Source organism: Brachycentrus maculatus, unplaced genomic scaffold, assembly GCF_059751285.1.
Source record: "Brachycentrus maculatus isolate JH-2025_06_01 unplaced genomic scaffold, ASM5975128v1 h1tg000495l, whole genome shotgun sequence".
In the NCBI taxonomy this organism is placed as follows: domain Eukaryota; kingdom Metazoa; phylum Arthropoda; class Insecta; order Trichoptera; family Brachycentridae; genus Brachycentrus; species Brachycentrus maculatus.
The window spans coordinates 448,037-467,448 of NW_028281242.1; the positions used below are offsets into that span (position 1 = coordinate 448,037).

At 32.5% G+C, this 19,412-nt stretch overlaps 1 protein-coding gene across 1 annotated transcript; it reads right to left on the reverse strand.

Moving 5' to 3' along the window:
• Positions 1-1,047: 1,047 nt before the first annotated feature.
• LOC148301986 (trypsin-1-like) lies at positions 1,048-17,009 on the reverse strand. The gene is made up of 7 exons (XM_088272366.1): positions 16,474-17,009; positions 11,211-11,346; positions 9,711-9,873; positions 8,722-8,927; positions 6,047-6,252; positions 2,732-2,789; positions 1,048-1,314 (listed from the first exon to the last, which is right to left on the reverse strand). The coding sequence occupies exons 1-7, from the start codon at positions 16,618-16,620 to the stop codon at positions 1,193-1,195; spliced, it is 1,038 nt and encodes a 345-aa protein (XP_088128492.1). The 5' UTR covers positions 16,621-17,009; the 3' UTR covers positions 1,048-1,192.
• Positions 17,010-19,412: the final 2,403 nt, after the last annotated feature.

The following is a 19,412-nucleotide window of genomic DNA, read 5'->3' on the forward strand; positions in this document are numbered from 1 at the left end:
GTGTAAATCTTATAATTTATTTTCCTATAAATAAATTTCTTGAGTATATAAATATATAGCTTAAATTTTATTACAGATAATATATATTTTTAAAAAAGCAGACTCATATGTTGCATATTATATACACATAATGTTTACATAAATTAATTTTTACATACTTTTATATATTTGGATATAATAAACACTATGTCTCTGTCATTTTGGGTACGTAAAGGTTTTAAATGTATAGTAAATAAAATGTATAAAATGTATAAATGTATAAAAATATATATATATATATATATATATATATATATATATTGTATATATATATATATATATATATATATATATATATATATATATATATACAATATATATATATATATATATATATATATATATATATATATATATATATATATATATATATATATATATATATATATATATATTTATATATATATATATATATATACATATATATATATATATATATATATATATATATATATATATATATATTTATATATATATATATATATATATATATATATATATATATATTTTTTTTTTTTTATTCATTTTTATTTATTTTATCTAACAATAACATTTAAATTTTATATAAGTAGTTATATTTTCCAATCAATAATCATTTTTTATTGTTTTTTTTTTATATAACACTGGATAATTCCACCTAAAGGATCATCCGTAGGGTAAAAAATCCAGTTTCTGGTCTTTAATGAATTATAAAGCATTATAATACATATATATATATATATATATATATATATATATATATATATATATATATATATATATATATATATATATATATATATATATATATATATATATATATATATATATATATATATATATATATATATATATATATATATATATATATATATATATATATATATGCTGTTTATATCTCAAAATGTTCATGAAATGAATATCAGATCTGAGAATGTAGTCAGAAATTAATAAATATACTCTAATAAAATACGATTTCAATATTATACATAGTCCTTTATAGCACTCTCCTTCAACTTTTTCATTAATAATAATGACTACGTCAATGGCCGAATAACACAAAAAAAAATATATATAAGTTATGATTCTACGACATCATTGCACATTTTTCTCAATTAATTTAAACTGGTAGGTTAAATAATTTTAATGGTATTTTTTACTTAAACATTTTGGGTTATTCATTACAAAAACAGCTGTCTTTTGTGTGTTCTAATATCCAGGGGAGGTATCTTGTTATTCTGGAATACACTCCGGGATAACCTTTTCTGGCACAACCGTTACCCCATGAAACCACACCTAAAAAATAAGTAAAATTTTCATATTATTTTTGAAAAATTAAACACTTCGCTCACTCCTTTCAAGAACGTCATAAATCGAAATTCATCAATTTTCAGTTGTGCATGTTTTCGGAATGTCCAGAAAATGTACCATGTCCCAGCAAAAGAGGCACATTTTTAACTTAATATTTACCCGCTACAGGGCAGAAAGTGTTGTTTTTACATTTTGAAGAAAATGTATTGTTTAATATTTTTTTTAAATATAGTTAATATTTTTCAAATTGAGCAAAAACCTTCAGGTTTTACCTAAAGAGATCTGTTGCACAGTAAAAAGTTTAAAAGTTGCTTGATATTGGTTTTTTATAAATTGTATTATATTTTTAAACTATAAAAACGTTCTCCTGAAAAATCAATTTTTTTTTTATTTTTGACGTTCTTGAAAGGAGTGAGCGACTTGTATAATACCATTTGACTTTTATTTCATTACACGCAACTAGTTTTGAAAACTACAGTTGTTTTCATCAACAGGTGGTCAGCAAAACTAACGAACAAAAAAAATCTGGTGTATAATGGAGGTTGGTAGGGTAATAAATAAAGGGGGGAGGGTGAACGAACCGGTCTTTTTGTAAAAGGAAACATAGATAATAATTTTAATTAACATTTTATTCCACAAAGTTAATGCCGAATATTGATAATATCAATTTTTCAGAAATTATTATTTTATTTGAGTTATTGCTGATGTGGCAATTGGTGATGTGTCCGCCTCCGTAGTGTAATGGTCAGCACGCTCGGCTACCGTTCTGGAGGTCCCGGGTTCGATTCCCAAGTGGGGTAAAAGAAATATAAGTGATTTTTTCACTGTAATATTTATTCAATATTACCATGGACTGGTACCTGAAGCGGAGGGCTGATCACCTTTCCTTCATGTGTAAAAAAAAAAATCAAGATAACACTGCGTTTATATGACACAGTGCCCTATGCACCATTGGGGTGCGGATAAGGGTTTCTTCTTATTGCTGATGTAATTTTACGAATAATTACACCTTTACTATTTTAATCATGTACGTTACCAAGGGAAAAGAAAGACATTGGTACCATAAACCAAGCTAGAAAATAAATTGCTAAAACCTCTTCCAATAATTTAATATGCATCGAAACGCGTGTCACAATAGATTTTAAGGAATAGTGGTATTTACCGAGTAAAACTTTAATCAAAAATGATTTTAAGGACACTGGATTCAGAGCAAAGGTAATTTACTGGTCAAATGATAGTTTGAATTAGATGATGGGTCTATGAAAATTGAATTTATGAGAATTGCCCTAAACTATGTACATTTCGTTACGAGGTCAAATATAAACAGGATATCCGAATACGGGTTGTAAGTGAAGAGAAGTTATTTTAAGACCTCATATTCATAATATATTTTATTCCTTACCGATTATTTCATATTTATGATCCTTTCTTTCTGCAATCATGGGACCGCCGCTGTCTCCCTGAAAGTACATAAAAATATTTAAAGAACATTTTCATTTTGTTTTTCCTATTATAATGGAGTTTACACTTAACGGATGGTGTGTAAATATTTAGTTAAGGTACAAATTTCCGTAATTTATCAAGTGAAGGCGCTACTGTCAGCCATACATTTCAAATCTACCAAATAACAACTAACGTGTGTGTTATGTATTTAGGTTATGAGCGATGATTAGTAAAAACTCGCTAGTACTTTGGTTTCTTATAAATGAGTATTACTAGGTATCTCTAAGCGAGTGACTGGTTTCTAGGGGAGACAAATCTAGAATGCGCTTGCCAGACTAAGTGGCTATTCACACGATTGCGGCTATGTTGTTGTCACCAATGTGTCACCAACATACCCACATTCCTAAAAGTATGAAAATAACCCAACAATAATGCATATATCTATATCTTTAAAAAATTATTGCAATATGAATTCAGTAATGGCCAGAATGGTGAATGCCATTAGTGTTAAGCGTTTAAGTGATCACTTAGGCCAGCCAAATGCCAGGTCGTGAGCCCTGGAATGACCGGAATCATCGATATTATTTTGTAAAAATATGAAAGATGTTTATGTCTGTTGAGACACATATTGTTTAAATTGATTAAAAAAAAAAAAAAATATTTGATATACACTATTTTAAATGTACCCATTTCTATTATCCATTTATGAATAGCTGTTTTATACAATATCTAGTATTTCTAGCATAATAATCATAATTCTTTTGACCAAAAGAGACATATGTTAGGTTTTGTTTGATGTGTTTCCGTGTTTTTTTTAATAAGTTAGCTTATATTACAATTAACTACTACTACTACTACTACCATCACGCCGTTTCCCCGCAGGGGTAGGCAGAGAGGATGGAACGCCACACTCTTCTGTCCTGACATACACTCCTAGCCTCCTTCACATCCATACATCTAGTCATACATGCCCTCCGATTACGCAGACTTTCGACACCGCCAGATTTTAGGTTCTGATTAATCTGATCGTGCCAAGTCTTTTTCGGTCGTCCACGTTCTGTTTTCCCTCTCACATTCGCCACATATATTTTCTTAGTCATTCTCTCGCTATCCATTCGCTCCACATGTCCATACCACCGCAAAGAGCTCTTTCTAATCTTTTCAATTATTCCTCGTTCAGCCTTACATTCCTTTCTTATATCGTCGTTTTTAATTCTGTCATACAATGATTTTCCACACATTCGTCTGAGGGAGCGCATTTCAACAGCATTCACTCTGCTTTCATCCTTCCTTTGCCAGTTCCATGTTTCGCTTCCATACATTAGTGTCGGTACTAGCACGCCGTTGTGAACCGCTAGCTTGGCTTCCATGGACATACTCTTATTCCCAATCACTCTGTTAAAAGCACCATTTATTCTATTCCCTGCATTCACTCTTCTCTCAATATCCTTATCCACTTTTCCATCCCTTGTGAACATGCTTCCTAGATATAAAAATTCTTGCACCTGTTCTAGGGATTCATTGTGCACGATAATCTTGCATTCTGTCAAATCTTTCTCTCTTTCAAACACCATGACCTTTGACTTACCTTCATTCATTGCCAGATCATTTTCCATACATACATCGTACATTCTTGACACTATTAGTTGCAAGTCCTCCGCGCTGCTCGCTAGCAGTACGGCGTCATCCGCATACAGCAAGCAACTAACAGTTATATTCATCATTTTCGCTCCGACTCCCATACTTTCAATCTCTTTCATACAATGGTCCATATAGAGATTAAACAACCATGGTGACATTACACATCCCTGCTTTACGCCTTTGGATATTGCAAACCATGATGTAATGTCCCCATTCACTCTTATACTAGCTGTGCTGCCCTCGTAGAGGGAAGCAACTGCTTGTATAAGTTTATTGTCTACTCCATATTTTTCCAGCACGCTCCATAATTTTATCCTATCAACCTTATCATACGCTTTCTGCAAATCCACGAAAGCACAGAAGAGTTTCTGATTTTTAGCCAAAAACTTTTCCGTCAGTATTCGTAGTGCAAAAATTTGATCTGTGCAACCTCTTCCACTCATAAAAGCACCTTGCACATCCCAAATCCGTTCTTTCGTCACCATTCTAACTTTTTCAATTATAATCTTACTATAGAGTTTACCGACAGAGCTTAGCAGGCTTATCGCCCTATAATTCCCACACTTTGCGCGAGATCCCTTTCCCTTGAATAGAGGCATGATTACTGCCCTTCTCCAATCCAGAGGTGTGTATCCTTCCTCAAGACACAGGTTAAATAGTCTGTGAATCCATGTGAGGGTGGTCAGTCCACCACATTTTACAAACTCTATAGCAATATTATCATACCCAACAGCCTTACCGTTCCGCATTAATTTTAAGGCATTCGTTATTTCTGACATACTTATCTCACATACCATACCGTCACTCACCCTTGCCTCTATGGGTGTCTCGGTGGAGACATTGCCGTTACTTTCATAAATTTCCATAAAGTATTCTTTCCATCTTTCTTTCACTTCACTTTCATTCGTCAATATTTTTCCATCATTTGATTTGATAACTTTCATACCTACTACTACAATTAATATAAACTATTATTGACACTTAATTTACATCATCTATATATATATATATATATATATATATATATATATATATATATATATATATATATATATATATATATATATATATATATATATATATATATATATATATATATATATATATATATATATATATATATATATATATATATATATATATATATATATATATATATATATACATGTATATATATTTACATCTCTTTACAGTAAAAAAAACATTAATTTTAAAATTCTTTCAGACTCTTATCATTCTTCATACATTCAGGCATCTCATCAAATATTTTCAAGCCCTTTTACATTAAACAATTTTGCGACTGTGTGTTTTTTTCAACAATGGCAGTGTTATTTTATCCTTATTTCTAGTAATATGTTCATGACAATTTTTGTTTTAAACTATTTTATCCTTAAAATATTTTGGTAATTTATCGTTAAAAACATTATGTATAACGATTAGCATATTAAATTTAAGTCTCTTTTTTATAGATAACCAGTTTAGTTCTTCTCTCATTTTTTCCATATTATTTTATTTCGTAATTCCATGTGCTTTGCCATAAAGTGTGTTGATTGTGACTTGTGTGATTGATGTGTGTCATTATACTTTGTTAATACAATTTACACATGAATATTTAACTTTTATTTCCAATTACCTGGCAAGAGTCCTTTTTACCGACATCCGGGTACCCGGCGCACATCATGTTGTCGGAGATCATCTTGGGGTTGTAGCTAGTGTTCCTGCACGCCGCGTTGCTCAGCACGGGCAACTGGACCTCTTGCAACGTGCAGGAAGGCTTGCCGTCTTCCTTCAACGTTCCCCATCCGGTTACTATTCCCTCAGTTCCCACGTACGTTTGTTCTGAAAATAAACAGGCCATATGCATATATTTCTTTTTCTTTATATATGTACATATACTTATTAGGTTGAAATAGATAAAAACAATAAAAGAAACGTATGTTAAAGAACTCCACCGACAAGACACACAAGGTGGCTTGGTGGGTTTCTGCAAAAAACAAGTTAATTATTTACAACATTTTGAGTGTGTCTAAATACTGAGTGTGTACAAATTTGGATTATCTCCAATTAAAGGAGTAATTTTTTATATTATTTTTTGACATCTCATCAAAATGTTGTAAATAAATTATCTAGTCAAATTATAAGCTTAAATAATAAAAATGAAAATGATATTTTCTGGCGTTTCTGATGTGTGTGATTATAATCCAGAATTCGGACCTCACATACTAATAAAAGAGTTTCTGCTCAATAAAAAGCTTATTTTCATCTCACCAATAGATGTCTCGAGTGAAGTTCTAGTGATTAAAAATTGGTTCATATATAGGGTCCGCCATCTAAAGTTTTTTTTTTCAACTAGTGCTTATTTCGTGAATGGTAACATTTAGCTCATGTCTGATTTGACAGATAATTAGTTTTATCCTTCCGCTGAGCGAATATGGTTGTGTATACGCTTGAACAACGCTGGGAATTATTGCGACATTACTTTGAAAATCATGGTAATGTTGCAGAATGTGTGCGAAAATTGCGTACGGTTTTTGGAAGAAGAGAAGCACCGTCAGCTCCGTATGTTCGTTATCTTGTAAAAAAAGTGAAAGAAACTGGCATCCTCATCGATAAACCAAAGCGTGAAAAGCCAAAAACAGTGCGTACACCCGAGAATATCGATGTTGTGGCAGAAAGTGTGCGTGAAGCGCCATCAACATCAATTCACCGTCGTTCTCAACAATTGAACATTTCGGAGACATCATTGAGACGAATTTTGCATAAAGACCTTGGTATGACGCCATACAAAGTCCAATTGGTTCAGGAGTTGAAGCCAACTGACCATCCAATGCGTTTTCGCTTCGCTGAGTGGGCCTGCGATCGACTTACAGAAGATGCCGATTTTGCCAAAAAAATCATCTTTTCGGATGAAGCTCATTTTGATCTTGGCGGGTATGTAAACAAGCAAAATTGTCGTATTTGGGGCACAGAAAACCCGCACGCATACATTGAAAAGCCGGTACACCCAAAACGAGTCACTGTTTGGTGCGGATTTTGGTCCAGAGGCATAATTGGGCCATTTTTCTTTGAAAATGAGCAAGGAGTGGCCGTTACAGTCAATGGCGATCGTTATCGGGCCATGTTGAACGGATTTTTGTTCACAAAAATTGAAGAGGAGGATATTGGCAACATTTGGTTTCAACAGGACGGCGCTACGTGCCACACAGCCGAAGCTACACTCGATGTTTTGCGCCCTGTTTTAAAAAAAAAAAGTTATTTGGCGGACCCTTTATATATTGAACTTCCAAGAATTTGAGTAGTGTGGTTGTCAATAAGGGGTAGAATTGGTGAATGTTACTCGTGTGTAAAGTGATCACTTAAACCAGCCTATGACGGTCGTCAGCCCCATAAATGCCCAGACTTCCATATTCTTCTTCATCTTTGATGAGATGTCAAAATATAATAAGTTAATTATGATTATAATTTTTTTCATTAATATATGCAGAATGTGTATTTATACATATGTATGTAACTATATAGTTAACAAATAAATGTTTTTAAAAAAGAGAAAAAGGTATGTATGGAATGTATGAAAGCAAAGCATGGAGTTGGCAAAAATAAAGAAAAAGAAAGAATAGTGAATGCTGGGATTAGAGTGATGTTGCACTGAAATCAGTTATAGCAAATAAAAGCTTATCTGCGAAAACTAAACTGGCAATGCACAAAGGAGTCTTGGTACCAATTATAATGTTTGGGAGTGAGGCATTGAGTTTGCAACAGAAGAATAAAAAAAGGCGTCAAAACGATGTACAATATATCGCTCACTCCTTTCAACAACGTCATATATCAGAAATCGTCAATGCTCAATTCTGCATGTTTACGGAATGCCCAGAAAATGTACTATATCCCAGCAAATACGGCATATTTTTAACTTAACATTTACCCGCTACAGGGCAGAAAGTGTTGTTTTTTGCATTTGAAGAAAAGGTATTGTTTATTTATTTTTTTAAATACACTAAATATTTTTCAAAAAGAGAAAAAACAATTTAGGTTTTACCTAAAAAGATCTGTTGCACAGTAAAAAGTTCAAAAAGTGGCTTGATTTTATTTTTAATACATTCTATTATATTTTTTAACTTAAAAAACGATCTCCTGAAAAATCAGGTTTTTTGATATATGATGTTGTTGAAAGGAGTGAGCAATATATATTTTAATGTATTGTTTGTAAAAGGCGTTACAGCCATATTTATTAATATAAATAAAATAAAAGTATGCGCTATGCGTAGGTACGAAAGGGGTATTAAATAAAGCTTTGAAAGCTCCACGTACTTTGATCTGTAGGAAGGCAGACTGGGTGGATGTTGGCGCTTATGGGAACCCTTTCGTTGAGTCTCAGGAGCGCGATGTCGTTGTCGAAGTTGCTAAAACTAAAGTCGTGAGTGATAGCCCTGATCACGAATCTGGACTCGTACATTTTGGACTCGTCACATCTGTCCAACTCTCCAAACGTAACACGGATCATGAAGAACATGAATCTGAAAGCAGAAAAAAATATTAACGTCATTTTGAGTGTGCCCAAATACTTGTTCACAAATCTGGATTATCTCCAATTGTAGAAGTAAGTAAGAATATGAACCTCACATATCGATCACTCCTTTCAACAACGTCATATTCGCAAAAACTTGATTTTTCAAAGTTTAAAAATATAGTAAAATGTATTAAAAATAAATATCAAGCCACTTATTGAACTTTATACTATACAACAGATCTTTTTCGGTAAAACCTGAATGTTTTTTCTCCATTGGAAAATATTTAGTATAATTAGAAAAATAATTAAACAATACCTTTTCTTTAAAATGCAAAAACAACACTTTCTGCCCTGTAGCGGGTAAATATTAAATTAAAAATATGTCGCTTTTGCAGGGATATAGTACATTTTTTGGGCATTCCGAAAACATGCACAACTGAAAATTGACGGTTTTTGATAAATGACGTTATTGAAAGGAGTGAGCGATATAATTATTATGATTATTATTTTATTTTTATTTTTTATTTCCTATGTAATCTATTTTAATTTCTAACTTCTATGTTTTTTTGTAAAAGGCAGTAATGCCATAAACAAATGAAAGAGTTTTTAATCAATAAAAAAGCTTCTTCATCTCACCAATAGATGCCTCTAGTGAAAATACTAGTGGTTCAAGTACAATGTTTCGAAATTGGATCATGTATATAGAACTTCCAAGAATTTGAGTAGCGTGGTTGTCAATCATGGGTAGAATTGGTAAATGTTACACGTGTGTAAAGTGGTATTTAGTTACCCTTTGACGCAATGTGCAGCTGTGAGGACGTAGCGGTCGCTGATGAAGGTCCCGCCGCAGTAGAACTTCTTGAAGTACGACAGCTTGGCCATCCAGGGGAACTCCTGAGGAGCCGCCGCCTGCCCACCCACCACTCGACCGGGGTCATTTCTTTCCCCACATACTAAAAATTAAACGTTTTGGTGATAAATAAGCAAAACACATGCAAACAAGCAATAAGTAATCGCAAGTCATAGAAAAATCTCTCATCTTATATTTTATAATATAAAAAAATACACATTTTTCATCTCAAGTTGTGGTATCTACTATATTAATATATCGTCCGTAGGGTGAATAATTCCGCGTCTGATAGTATAAATAATGATATATTATTTGTAAAGGCTTCGATAATATGTCGATAATTGGATAGGAGATATTTTAAGCATTAAAAATATATTTTATGTATTAATTTTAAATCAAACACAGATTTTTTGAGTCTACTAAGTTGTATTTTACTAACGAAAACCAATAAATTCTTCCTTTCCCAGAAAATAAATATAAGGGCACGTACCTACATCCCCCATTACCTACTGTTGTCTCCCATAAATTATTGCTGCACGTGTTAAAACTGTCACTTAGCTTATAGCTACATAAGGACCGTAGTCCGTTTGATCTTCACATTCGTTTGACAATGCCCTAACAAGGCGAAACAAGTGTCAGAATATATTTTTTTTTATGTGTTTTTGTTAATAAAATACAACTTAGTAGACTCAAAAAATCTGTGTTTGATTTTAAATTAATTCATAAATTAAAATGGAGTTCTACAAATTCAACGCCAAATCAATAAATTAAAAATATATATTTATTCTTACTACTGAAGCGGAGGGCTGATCACCTTTCCTTCATGCGTTAACGATCAAGATAACACTGCGTTTATATGCTGCAGTGTCCTATGCACCATTGGGGTGCGGATAAGGGTTTGAATTGAAATATAATAAAAAATGGTTACATTAATAAAAAAAGCCAATTACACAATACCACATTTATGTTATAATAACGATCAAAAACATCACTAGATAAAAAATAAAATGAAAAAGTGTGGGAGTGTGTGTGTGAGGAAGGGAGTAAAAGGGTAAAGGGTACTTTATCAAGTAATAACGGATGCACATTTGACATGTTTAAAAAAAATACTATAAGTTAGCCATTTTGATGTTTAACCTTTTTGGAAGTACCAAAATTGATGTCCGACTTTCTCTGGGAAGTGGGTTCTTTTTACATGAAAAAAAATCTTCATTAAATTGATGTATTATGTTTAAAAAAAATTTAAACACATATTCGAAATATTTTTCAATTATGACAAAATTATACACAAATATCCACAGATGTCATTTCTATACAAGTTACATCATACTAACTGACAGACGAACTTCGACGTTCATTAACGTCGATACTCCTTTGAGGAAAATTCGAACTGACGTTTATTTACGTCCATACTCCCGGCCAGGTTAAAATTGTTCTTACCACACGAGCACGCTGCAGGAGGTGAGTCGTGAGCAGGCGGCCTATTTCCCCAAAATCCCCCAATTTGTTTGAGCGGTTGTTTACTTTGCGTTCCGCCCCCAAACAAACTAAATCCCCTAGAAGATGGCCTCTCCATCTGAAATAATCAAATAAATAAAAATAAGATTGTTTACATTTCGACATCTCTTTATTTTATTTTTTTTTATATTATTTTTTTATATTATTTTTTGACATCTCATCAAAGATGAAGAAGAATATGGAAGTCTGGGCATTTACGGGGCTTACGACCGTCATAGGCTGGTTTAAGTGATCACTTTACACACGTGTAACATTCACCAATTCTACCCATTATTGACAACCACACTACTCAAATTCTTGGAAGTTCTATATATATGAACCAATTTAGAAACCTTGTTCATGAATCACTAGAACTTCACTAGAGACATCTATTGGTGAGATGTAAAGAAGCTTTTTATTAAGCAGAAACTCTTATATTATTTTATTTTTATTGAAAAATTTTTTTTTTTACAAAAACATATTTAAATAAAACAAAATAGTTGGTAAATATACAATACATTTCCATATATAACGTTTCTACCTCTCTAATAAAGTAGATACTTCGCTCAAGAACGTCATAAATAAAAAAAACTTGATTTTTCAGGAGAACCTTTTTAATGTTTAAAAATATAATACAACGTATTAAAAATTAATATCAAGCCTCTTATTGAACTTTTTACTGTGCAACAGATCTTTTTAGGTAAAACCTGAAGGTTTTTTCTCTTAGTTTATTTAAAAAAATAATTCAACAATACCTTTTCTTCAAAATGCAAAAACAACACTTTCTGCCCTGTAGCGGGTAAATATTAAGTTTAAAATATTTCTCTTTGGCAAGGATATAGTACATTTTCTGGGCATCCCAAAAACATGCACAATTGAAAATTGACGATTTTTTATTTATGACGTTCTTGAAAGGAGTGAGCGACTTGTGTTTAGGGAGTTCGTTTAACAATATTTTTTTAAACAAAGTAAATTAAAATTAAAATTAAAAATTAACAAGGTAAATTAAAAATTAAAATATATTCTTTGGTATGTAGTCTAGGTAGGGGTGAGTCTTATTTGTTTTTTTTTTTATTTTAATTTTATTTTGATAACATAGATGAAGAATAATTTGTTTTGTATTACTCATTTGGACTTTGGGTTTGGGTTTGTCGTGGGCTGGTTTAAATTTAAAAAAATACATTTAAAATAAATATAATATGGGAAGATTTTTTTAATATATTATTTTAACTCCTCACCTTTCAATAACTCTTTTCTCTTCAAAATCATGTATTTATTTCGATTTTTTTTTCATTACAAACCGGTATTTTAAGTAAAAACAATAAATCAATTACGCCAAGTGTTTCTGTCTTAAAATAAACTTAAGTTGTGATTTATCGTACATTGGGCCTTTCTTCTCAAAAAATAAAAATAAAATTCTGACAGCGACCATTAGTGATTCTTTTAAAATAAAATTTCACCCGTATAGTGAGCCGTACAGTTGGGCTTTATTTTCACTGTTACGCTCATATTGGTTCCATTTCTCTTTAGAAATCAATAAACATAACAATGGTTGAGGTACATAGTACTGTAAGTGCTTCCTTGGTACTTCGAGACACGTGTAAATACCTCAGAAATACGTGACAATGTCGCACTTAAGTCGTATTCACAACACTGTTCTGAAAAGAAATCCTAAACAATGACCTTAGCAGTCACCTTAAACCCGGGGCTCATTTAATTTTCAAATAAACATAATAATAATACAACATTTTGAGTGTGTCCAAATACTTGTTCACAAAATCTGGATTATCTCCAATTACAGGAGTTATTTTCATATTATTTTTTGATCATCTCATCAAAGATGAAGAAGAATATGGAAATCTGGGCATTTAAAATAAAACGTAAATTTTTTGACGGTCGTAAGCCCCGTAAATGCTCAGACTTCCATATTCTTCTTCATCTTTGATGAGATATCAAAAAAGAATATAATAATAATACATACTTCAATTCGGGATATTCCCATAAAATCTCACAAATCTTAATTCCCATATTTTTTTTATTCTTATTGCTTCATTTTCAATTTAGTTTTTACTTGGTAAATACCATTATTTCTTAACCGTTTTGGTGCTGAGATTTTTTCTTATATGTCGCTCACTCCTTTCAACAACGTCATATATAAAAAATCTTAATTTTTTTTTGTGCATGTTTTCAGAATGCCCGGAAAATGTATTATATCCCAGCAAAAGGGGCATTTTTTTAACTTAATATTTACCTGCTACAGGGCAGAAAGTGTTGTTTTTGCATTTCGAAAAAAAGGTATTGTTTATTATTTTTTTAAATATACCTACTAAATATTTTTCAAATGGAGAAAAAAACATTCAGGTTTTACCTAAAAAGATCTGTTGCACAGTAAAAAATTCAATAAGTGGCTTGGTATTTATTTTTAATACATTTTATTTTATTTTTAAACATAAAAAACGATCTCCTGAAAAATCAAGTTTTGTGATAATTGACGTTATTCAAAAGAGTGAGCGATGTTTGCTAAAATTTGTCTTTTTTGCAAATATGCAAAAATGGTCCATTTAAAAAATATTTTTAGTGGCCATTCGGTGATTTTTTTTAACCAAAAAATGTGTTTACAACATTTTGGATGTGTCTAACTCCTTGTTCATAAATCTGAATTACTCCACTTAGGGTAATTTTTACATTTTTATGTCTCAACGTAGATGAAGAAGAATATGGAAGTCATGGTATTCACAGGTACAGGTGTATAAAATGATCACTTAAACCAGCAGGGTCGGAAGCTCTGTAAATACCTAGACTTCCATTTTCTTTTTCGCGTATGCTGAGATGTCAAAAGGCAAAAAAAATATTTCTGGTTTTTCAATAAAAATTAGTTTAATTGGATTATTTGTGAATATTTTTGACGGATTTTTGATCGGAACTCAAGAAACGAGCATGCTGGGATAGAACCTTCCAGCAGAATCACCAAAAATTTGCATCATCGTCGGTATATCGACAGCTACGCTTTTGGCAAAGTATACCAGAGTCGATAATTCGATTCTCACAGCTCTAACGGATAAAATCTACTGTGACATTCGATGCTTTGAGCTTCATTATCAATTCCATGCGGATATCATTATCATGCGAAATGCGTCGAAACACGTGTTACGATAGATTTTAAGAAATAGTGGCATTTACCATGTTTAAGATAATCATTATAAAAATCTTGATATTAACGATCATGTTAACACCACATTTATCTGACGTTTGAAACGATTTGAATTATTATTATTTGCACAAAAGTCTACATAACAATATTTGGTCTTTGAATCGCAAAAATTTGAATTCAATGGTAGTAAAAGCTCTTCGCCGGACTATGAAATTTCGATGCATTCGAGGAATATCTTTAAACTTTTGGGTGTAGTAGAAGCAATAGACAAGTTTCCTTTTTATACTAATCAGCCGGCTTATTTTACTTATGAAGTGTATTCTCTAATAGTTGATAATAATTATTTGAATTTGACGGAAAACAGTAACAATCGTTACCCTTGTATGTCACTCCTCGTCTTCGAGATATCGTTTAACCTTCAATTTTCTAAATTTTAAGCAAAGGTTAATGAGTGTTTGACATTTCAGTTATTAAAACTATGTTTTAAAAAAAATATAATGATCAATATTCGAAACGAGTGAAATCAACATATCGCTCATTCCTTCCAAGAACGTCATAAATCGAAAATCGTCAATTTTCAGTTGTGCATGTTTTCAGAATGCCCAGAAAATGTACTATATCCCAGCAAAAGAGGCATGTTTTTAACTTAATATTTACCTGCTACAGGGCAGAAAGTGTTGTTTTTGCATTTTGAAGAAAAGTTATTGTTTAATTATTGTTTGAAATTTATAAAATATTTTTCAAATGGAGAAAAAACCTTCAGGTTTTACCTAAAAAGATCTGTTGCACATTAAAAAGTTCAATAAGTGGCTTGATATTTATTTTTAATACATTGTATTATCTTTTTAAACTTTAAAAATGTTCTCCTGAAAAATCAAGTTTTTTGATTTATGAAGTTCTTGAAAGGAGTGAGCGATTTCAGCAACTATACTATGTTTTTCAAAAATATATACTATTGATCAAGATTCGAAAAGAGTAAAATAAACATATGATGTATGGTATATACAAAGTCAACTGGTACTGTTTTTTAAACACAGTAAAGTATGGAGAAAATATTTTGTAAATTAAAACCACTGTTCATTTTGTCTTATGGTAATATAACACTCTTCTTATCATTCATCGTTCACTTTGTGTAAAACCACTTTAAAGAACGACATACATATATGATAATTAAGTGGTATTACAAAAAGTGAAGAATGAATGATAAGTAAGGTGTCATGGAGAAAGTACTTGAAATATAGGGTTAATTTTAATGTCTTCGTAAAATTCATTGATTGTAACGAAACTGGGCTGGGTTCACACTGATTTATACCACATGGGATACAAGGCGACTAGCTAAATCCTGTCAAATTTGCTTAAATTCTCACAAATAAATGATGTATTCTCGAAATATTTTTACCTGTCATAAGTATTTACATACACAAACACGAGCGTATTTAATGCAACATTGTATCAAAATGTCAAAGCAATTGGTGAATAACTTTAGGAGATTTAATATTTTGAGAAAACGAACTTTTACAATTATCTATACATAGAATTCTTTAAAAAATAAATATTTAGATTAATATATCTATACGAATATAATTAATATAACATTATGCTCTAATCGTTGTACATGATTTCCACTAACAAACATAACGCCATTTTCCGCAGGGGTAGGCAGAGGGGATAGAACGCCACACCGCTGTACTTGCAAACATTCTTCGCCTTTTCCACATTCGTGAATCTCGTCTTTGACAAACTTGATCATCCCCAAATTTCCTCGGCTTTCCTCTGCTCCTGTCTACATTTGTATCATAATCCGCATTTTTTTTACCGTTTTTTCCTTACTCATTCGTTCTACATGTCCAAACCATCTCTACACACATTTCTTATTTTATTTTTTTCACTGTAATATTGATGTAATATTACCATAGGCTGATACCTGAAGAGCAAGACTTTCATGTGCCAGTCACCTTGCCTTTATATAATTAATTTTGCGTCTATCCGATGCAGTGCCCTATGCACCATCGTGTACGGACAGTAGTCCCAAGAAGTAATTTATATTTTACTCACCCCGTGGCAGGTTTGCAAGACAATAGCAGTCAAAATGAACAAAGCCAACGTATTCCTGTCCATCTTGGGTTTGAATTTCCTGTCAGCACAGCCGAAAGATGATCCCCTGAATTTTAAACAGGTAACTGTTCCACACGCTGAGATCATAAGTCACAATTTATAGCATCAATTCGGACAGCTTAAAAACAAATTCTTAATTTGGCCCAATTCACAAATATGACTGATTGAATTGATTTTTTTTGTGTGGTTCGGTATTTCTTATCGGTAACTCGTTGCGCTTCTCCAATCGATTGATTGACGTTTTCAATACGTTTGAGAGAGCATGAAGATTGATTTTCTGCATCGGCTGAGGCGATTGCTTCTTTTGTCGTTCCGGTGTGGCTGCTTTTGCCGCTACGCTGTAGCGATGTTGTTGCACTTTCGCGCCGCTCCGCTCACGACATAGTCGGATCGTTCCGGTGTAAATATTTGGCCCACGAGGACTGGTGACTGACTGTTGCGAATGTTGAGGTCGCGGCCGCGGCTCTCGGAATGTCACGAGGACCCCGCGCGGGCGAGGGGGCGGGGGCGGGCGGGGAACGGAGACTCCGTTGTCTCCCACTCCGTATAACTCATGTGTACCTGTTTCTCCCCTCTCTGATGAATGCAGGGCCGGAAGAGGCTATTCCAGGAAAACGACTTAAAATTATGAACAGCATTTTTGTGTGCCTAAATACTTGTTCACAAATCTGGATTATCTCCAATAATAGGAGTTATTTTTTATATTATTTTTAAAAAATAGGTTTGAATTTTTTTATATGAAGTAGGGGGGAGTAAAACCAATATAAATTGAATACTTGTGTTAGACCAGTATTGTGATTTTTAATGTAAACATGACTAGTTTTTTTAACTAAAAATGTTCTCACTGACCGGTTTAAATACAAACATTTTGTAAACATAATAAAACAACAAACATATTATTTTTTTCCAACATTTTGAGTGTATCCAAATACTTGTTCACAAATCTGGATTATCTTCAATTATAGGAGTTTTTTTGACATCTCATCAAAGATGAGGAAGAATATGGAAGTCTGGACATTTACGGTACTGACGATCGTCATAGGCTCGTTTAAGTGATCACTTTTTACACGTGTAACATTCACCAATTCTACGAGTTGTGTCCTTGAAACGTTGAAGGATGAAGAGGGGGTAACAGCTGTTCCATATTTTTTCAATACTGGTTACATGGACATTAAGAATCAAGCAGGTTTTAGACATTGTCATATTGAAAAAGAAATTTAGACTAATCCTCATACAGTGTTGTTTGAAAATAATGTGTAACGCATCGAAACACGGATCACAATAGGTTTTCAGAAATAGCGGTGTATACCATGTGAAATTAAAACTAAAAATCATGAATTGTTTCTAAGGTGAATTGCCGGGAACAGGATTGTAAACCCATCTTATATTTTTTTTACCATATACCTACATATCGTAGTCGTACAGGAGAAAATGACCAACTTTCTAAACGTAAAATGTTCAGGAGGGCCATTTAAGTCGCTTTTGCTTGGCAAGAAAATAAACATCAATGCAGTTTGTCATTTTTACAAGTCAATATATCATACTTTCACGTTTAAAATCATTTGGTTTTTTTTCAGGGCAATATTAAGCTAGTAAGATATCTAATAGTCAATGATCACGTTTTTGTAAAAAAAGCACTAAGTCACTTTCTCCTGTATGACTAAGATATATGATACAAAAATTTAATCATTAACCAGCAAAAGATCCTCGGTAGAATATTGATATTAAGTGTTATATTGAGTGAACCATAAAATAATAGACGAAGAAGTCACTAAAACCTTATGCCGGCCCTCCCAGGTGACAAGAAGTCGTTTCGCGGTCGAGTATTGGAGTCACCGCTCTCTCGACACCGGTCGTCCAGGGACGCTCAACTTCTGTAAAGGACGAAATTTGCTACTTTCTATAATATGCCCTGGGCACAGGAACAGTGAGGGCACATTATTGTAATTTGTTACTATCGTAGTCGTACAGGAGAATGTGACCAACTACCAAAACTTAAAATGTTCAGGAGGGCCATTAAAGTCACTTTTGCTTGGCAAAAAAGTAAACATCAATGCAGTTAGTAATTTTTAAAAAGTCAATATATTATACTTCCAAGTTTAAAATCGTTTGGGATTTTTTCAGGGCAATATTAAGCTAGTAAGATATCAAAAAGTCAATGATCACGTTTTTGTAAAACAATGCACTTGGTCACTTTCTCCTGTATGACTACGTTATGTATATGATGTCTTCTTCTCCTCCGTATTATTCCTCATTGCTGAGGGTTGTGATCCTTGTGGAAGCAACGACTCTTCTTCAGTTATCCCTTGACTGTGCTGCACGTAGCGTTCCAACCTGCTGCTGCCTTGACATGATCGGTTCATCTTCCTTTCCCTCTCTTCCTCTCCAGGTTATCGATCACAGCCAGTCATTCCAGGCTATCCTCGTTGCCACGCGCAACGTGTCCAAAGAACTGACCTAAGTAAAGCCATCTAAGCGTAGTTCCTAGTATATGATGAAATATAAATAAATAAATATACTTATAATAAAATAAAAATAAATGAGTGTGAAGCAACGTAAATCAGGAAATATTCTGTGAGTATGTATGGAGAAATGCACGTGGAAGAGGTGAAGATTGGTTACAAGACAAAATGGCTTGGCGTTCTATTCCCTCTGTCTACCCCTGCGGGGAAATGGTGAAATGGCGCTAAGGTTAGTAAGTTAGTTTATAATTTATATTATTAAATAATTATTTTGAAATAAAATTAAAATTAATGTTAATTAAATTAGTGTAGTCCCTTAATTAACAGTACCTGCCTTATATACATAATAATTATTGTCGCGGTCTAGCAATGTATGCGTTTCGATGTGTTTTGGAGGGTCGTTCGAATATATTTCAT

Excerpts from the sequence above, each read along its gene's own strand:
- LOC148301986 (XM_088272366.1), bottom strand. The coding sequence starts at position 16,620 with ATGATCTCAGCGTGTGGAACAGTTACCTGTTTAAAATTCAGGGGATCA. Across the intron at positions 8,928-9,710 it reads GCTGCACATTGCGTCAAAGG|ATTCATGTTCTTCATGATCC; the intron begins GTAACTAAATAC and ends TTCTGCTTTCAG. Across the intron at positions 1,315-2,731 it reads TCATAAATATGAAATAATCG|GTGTGGTTTCATGGGGTAAC; the intron begins GTAAGGAATAAA and ends CTTATTTTTTAG.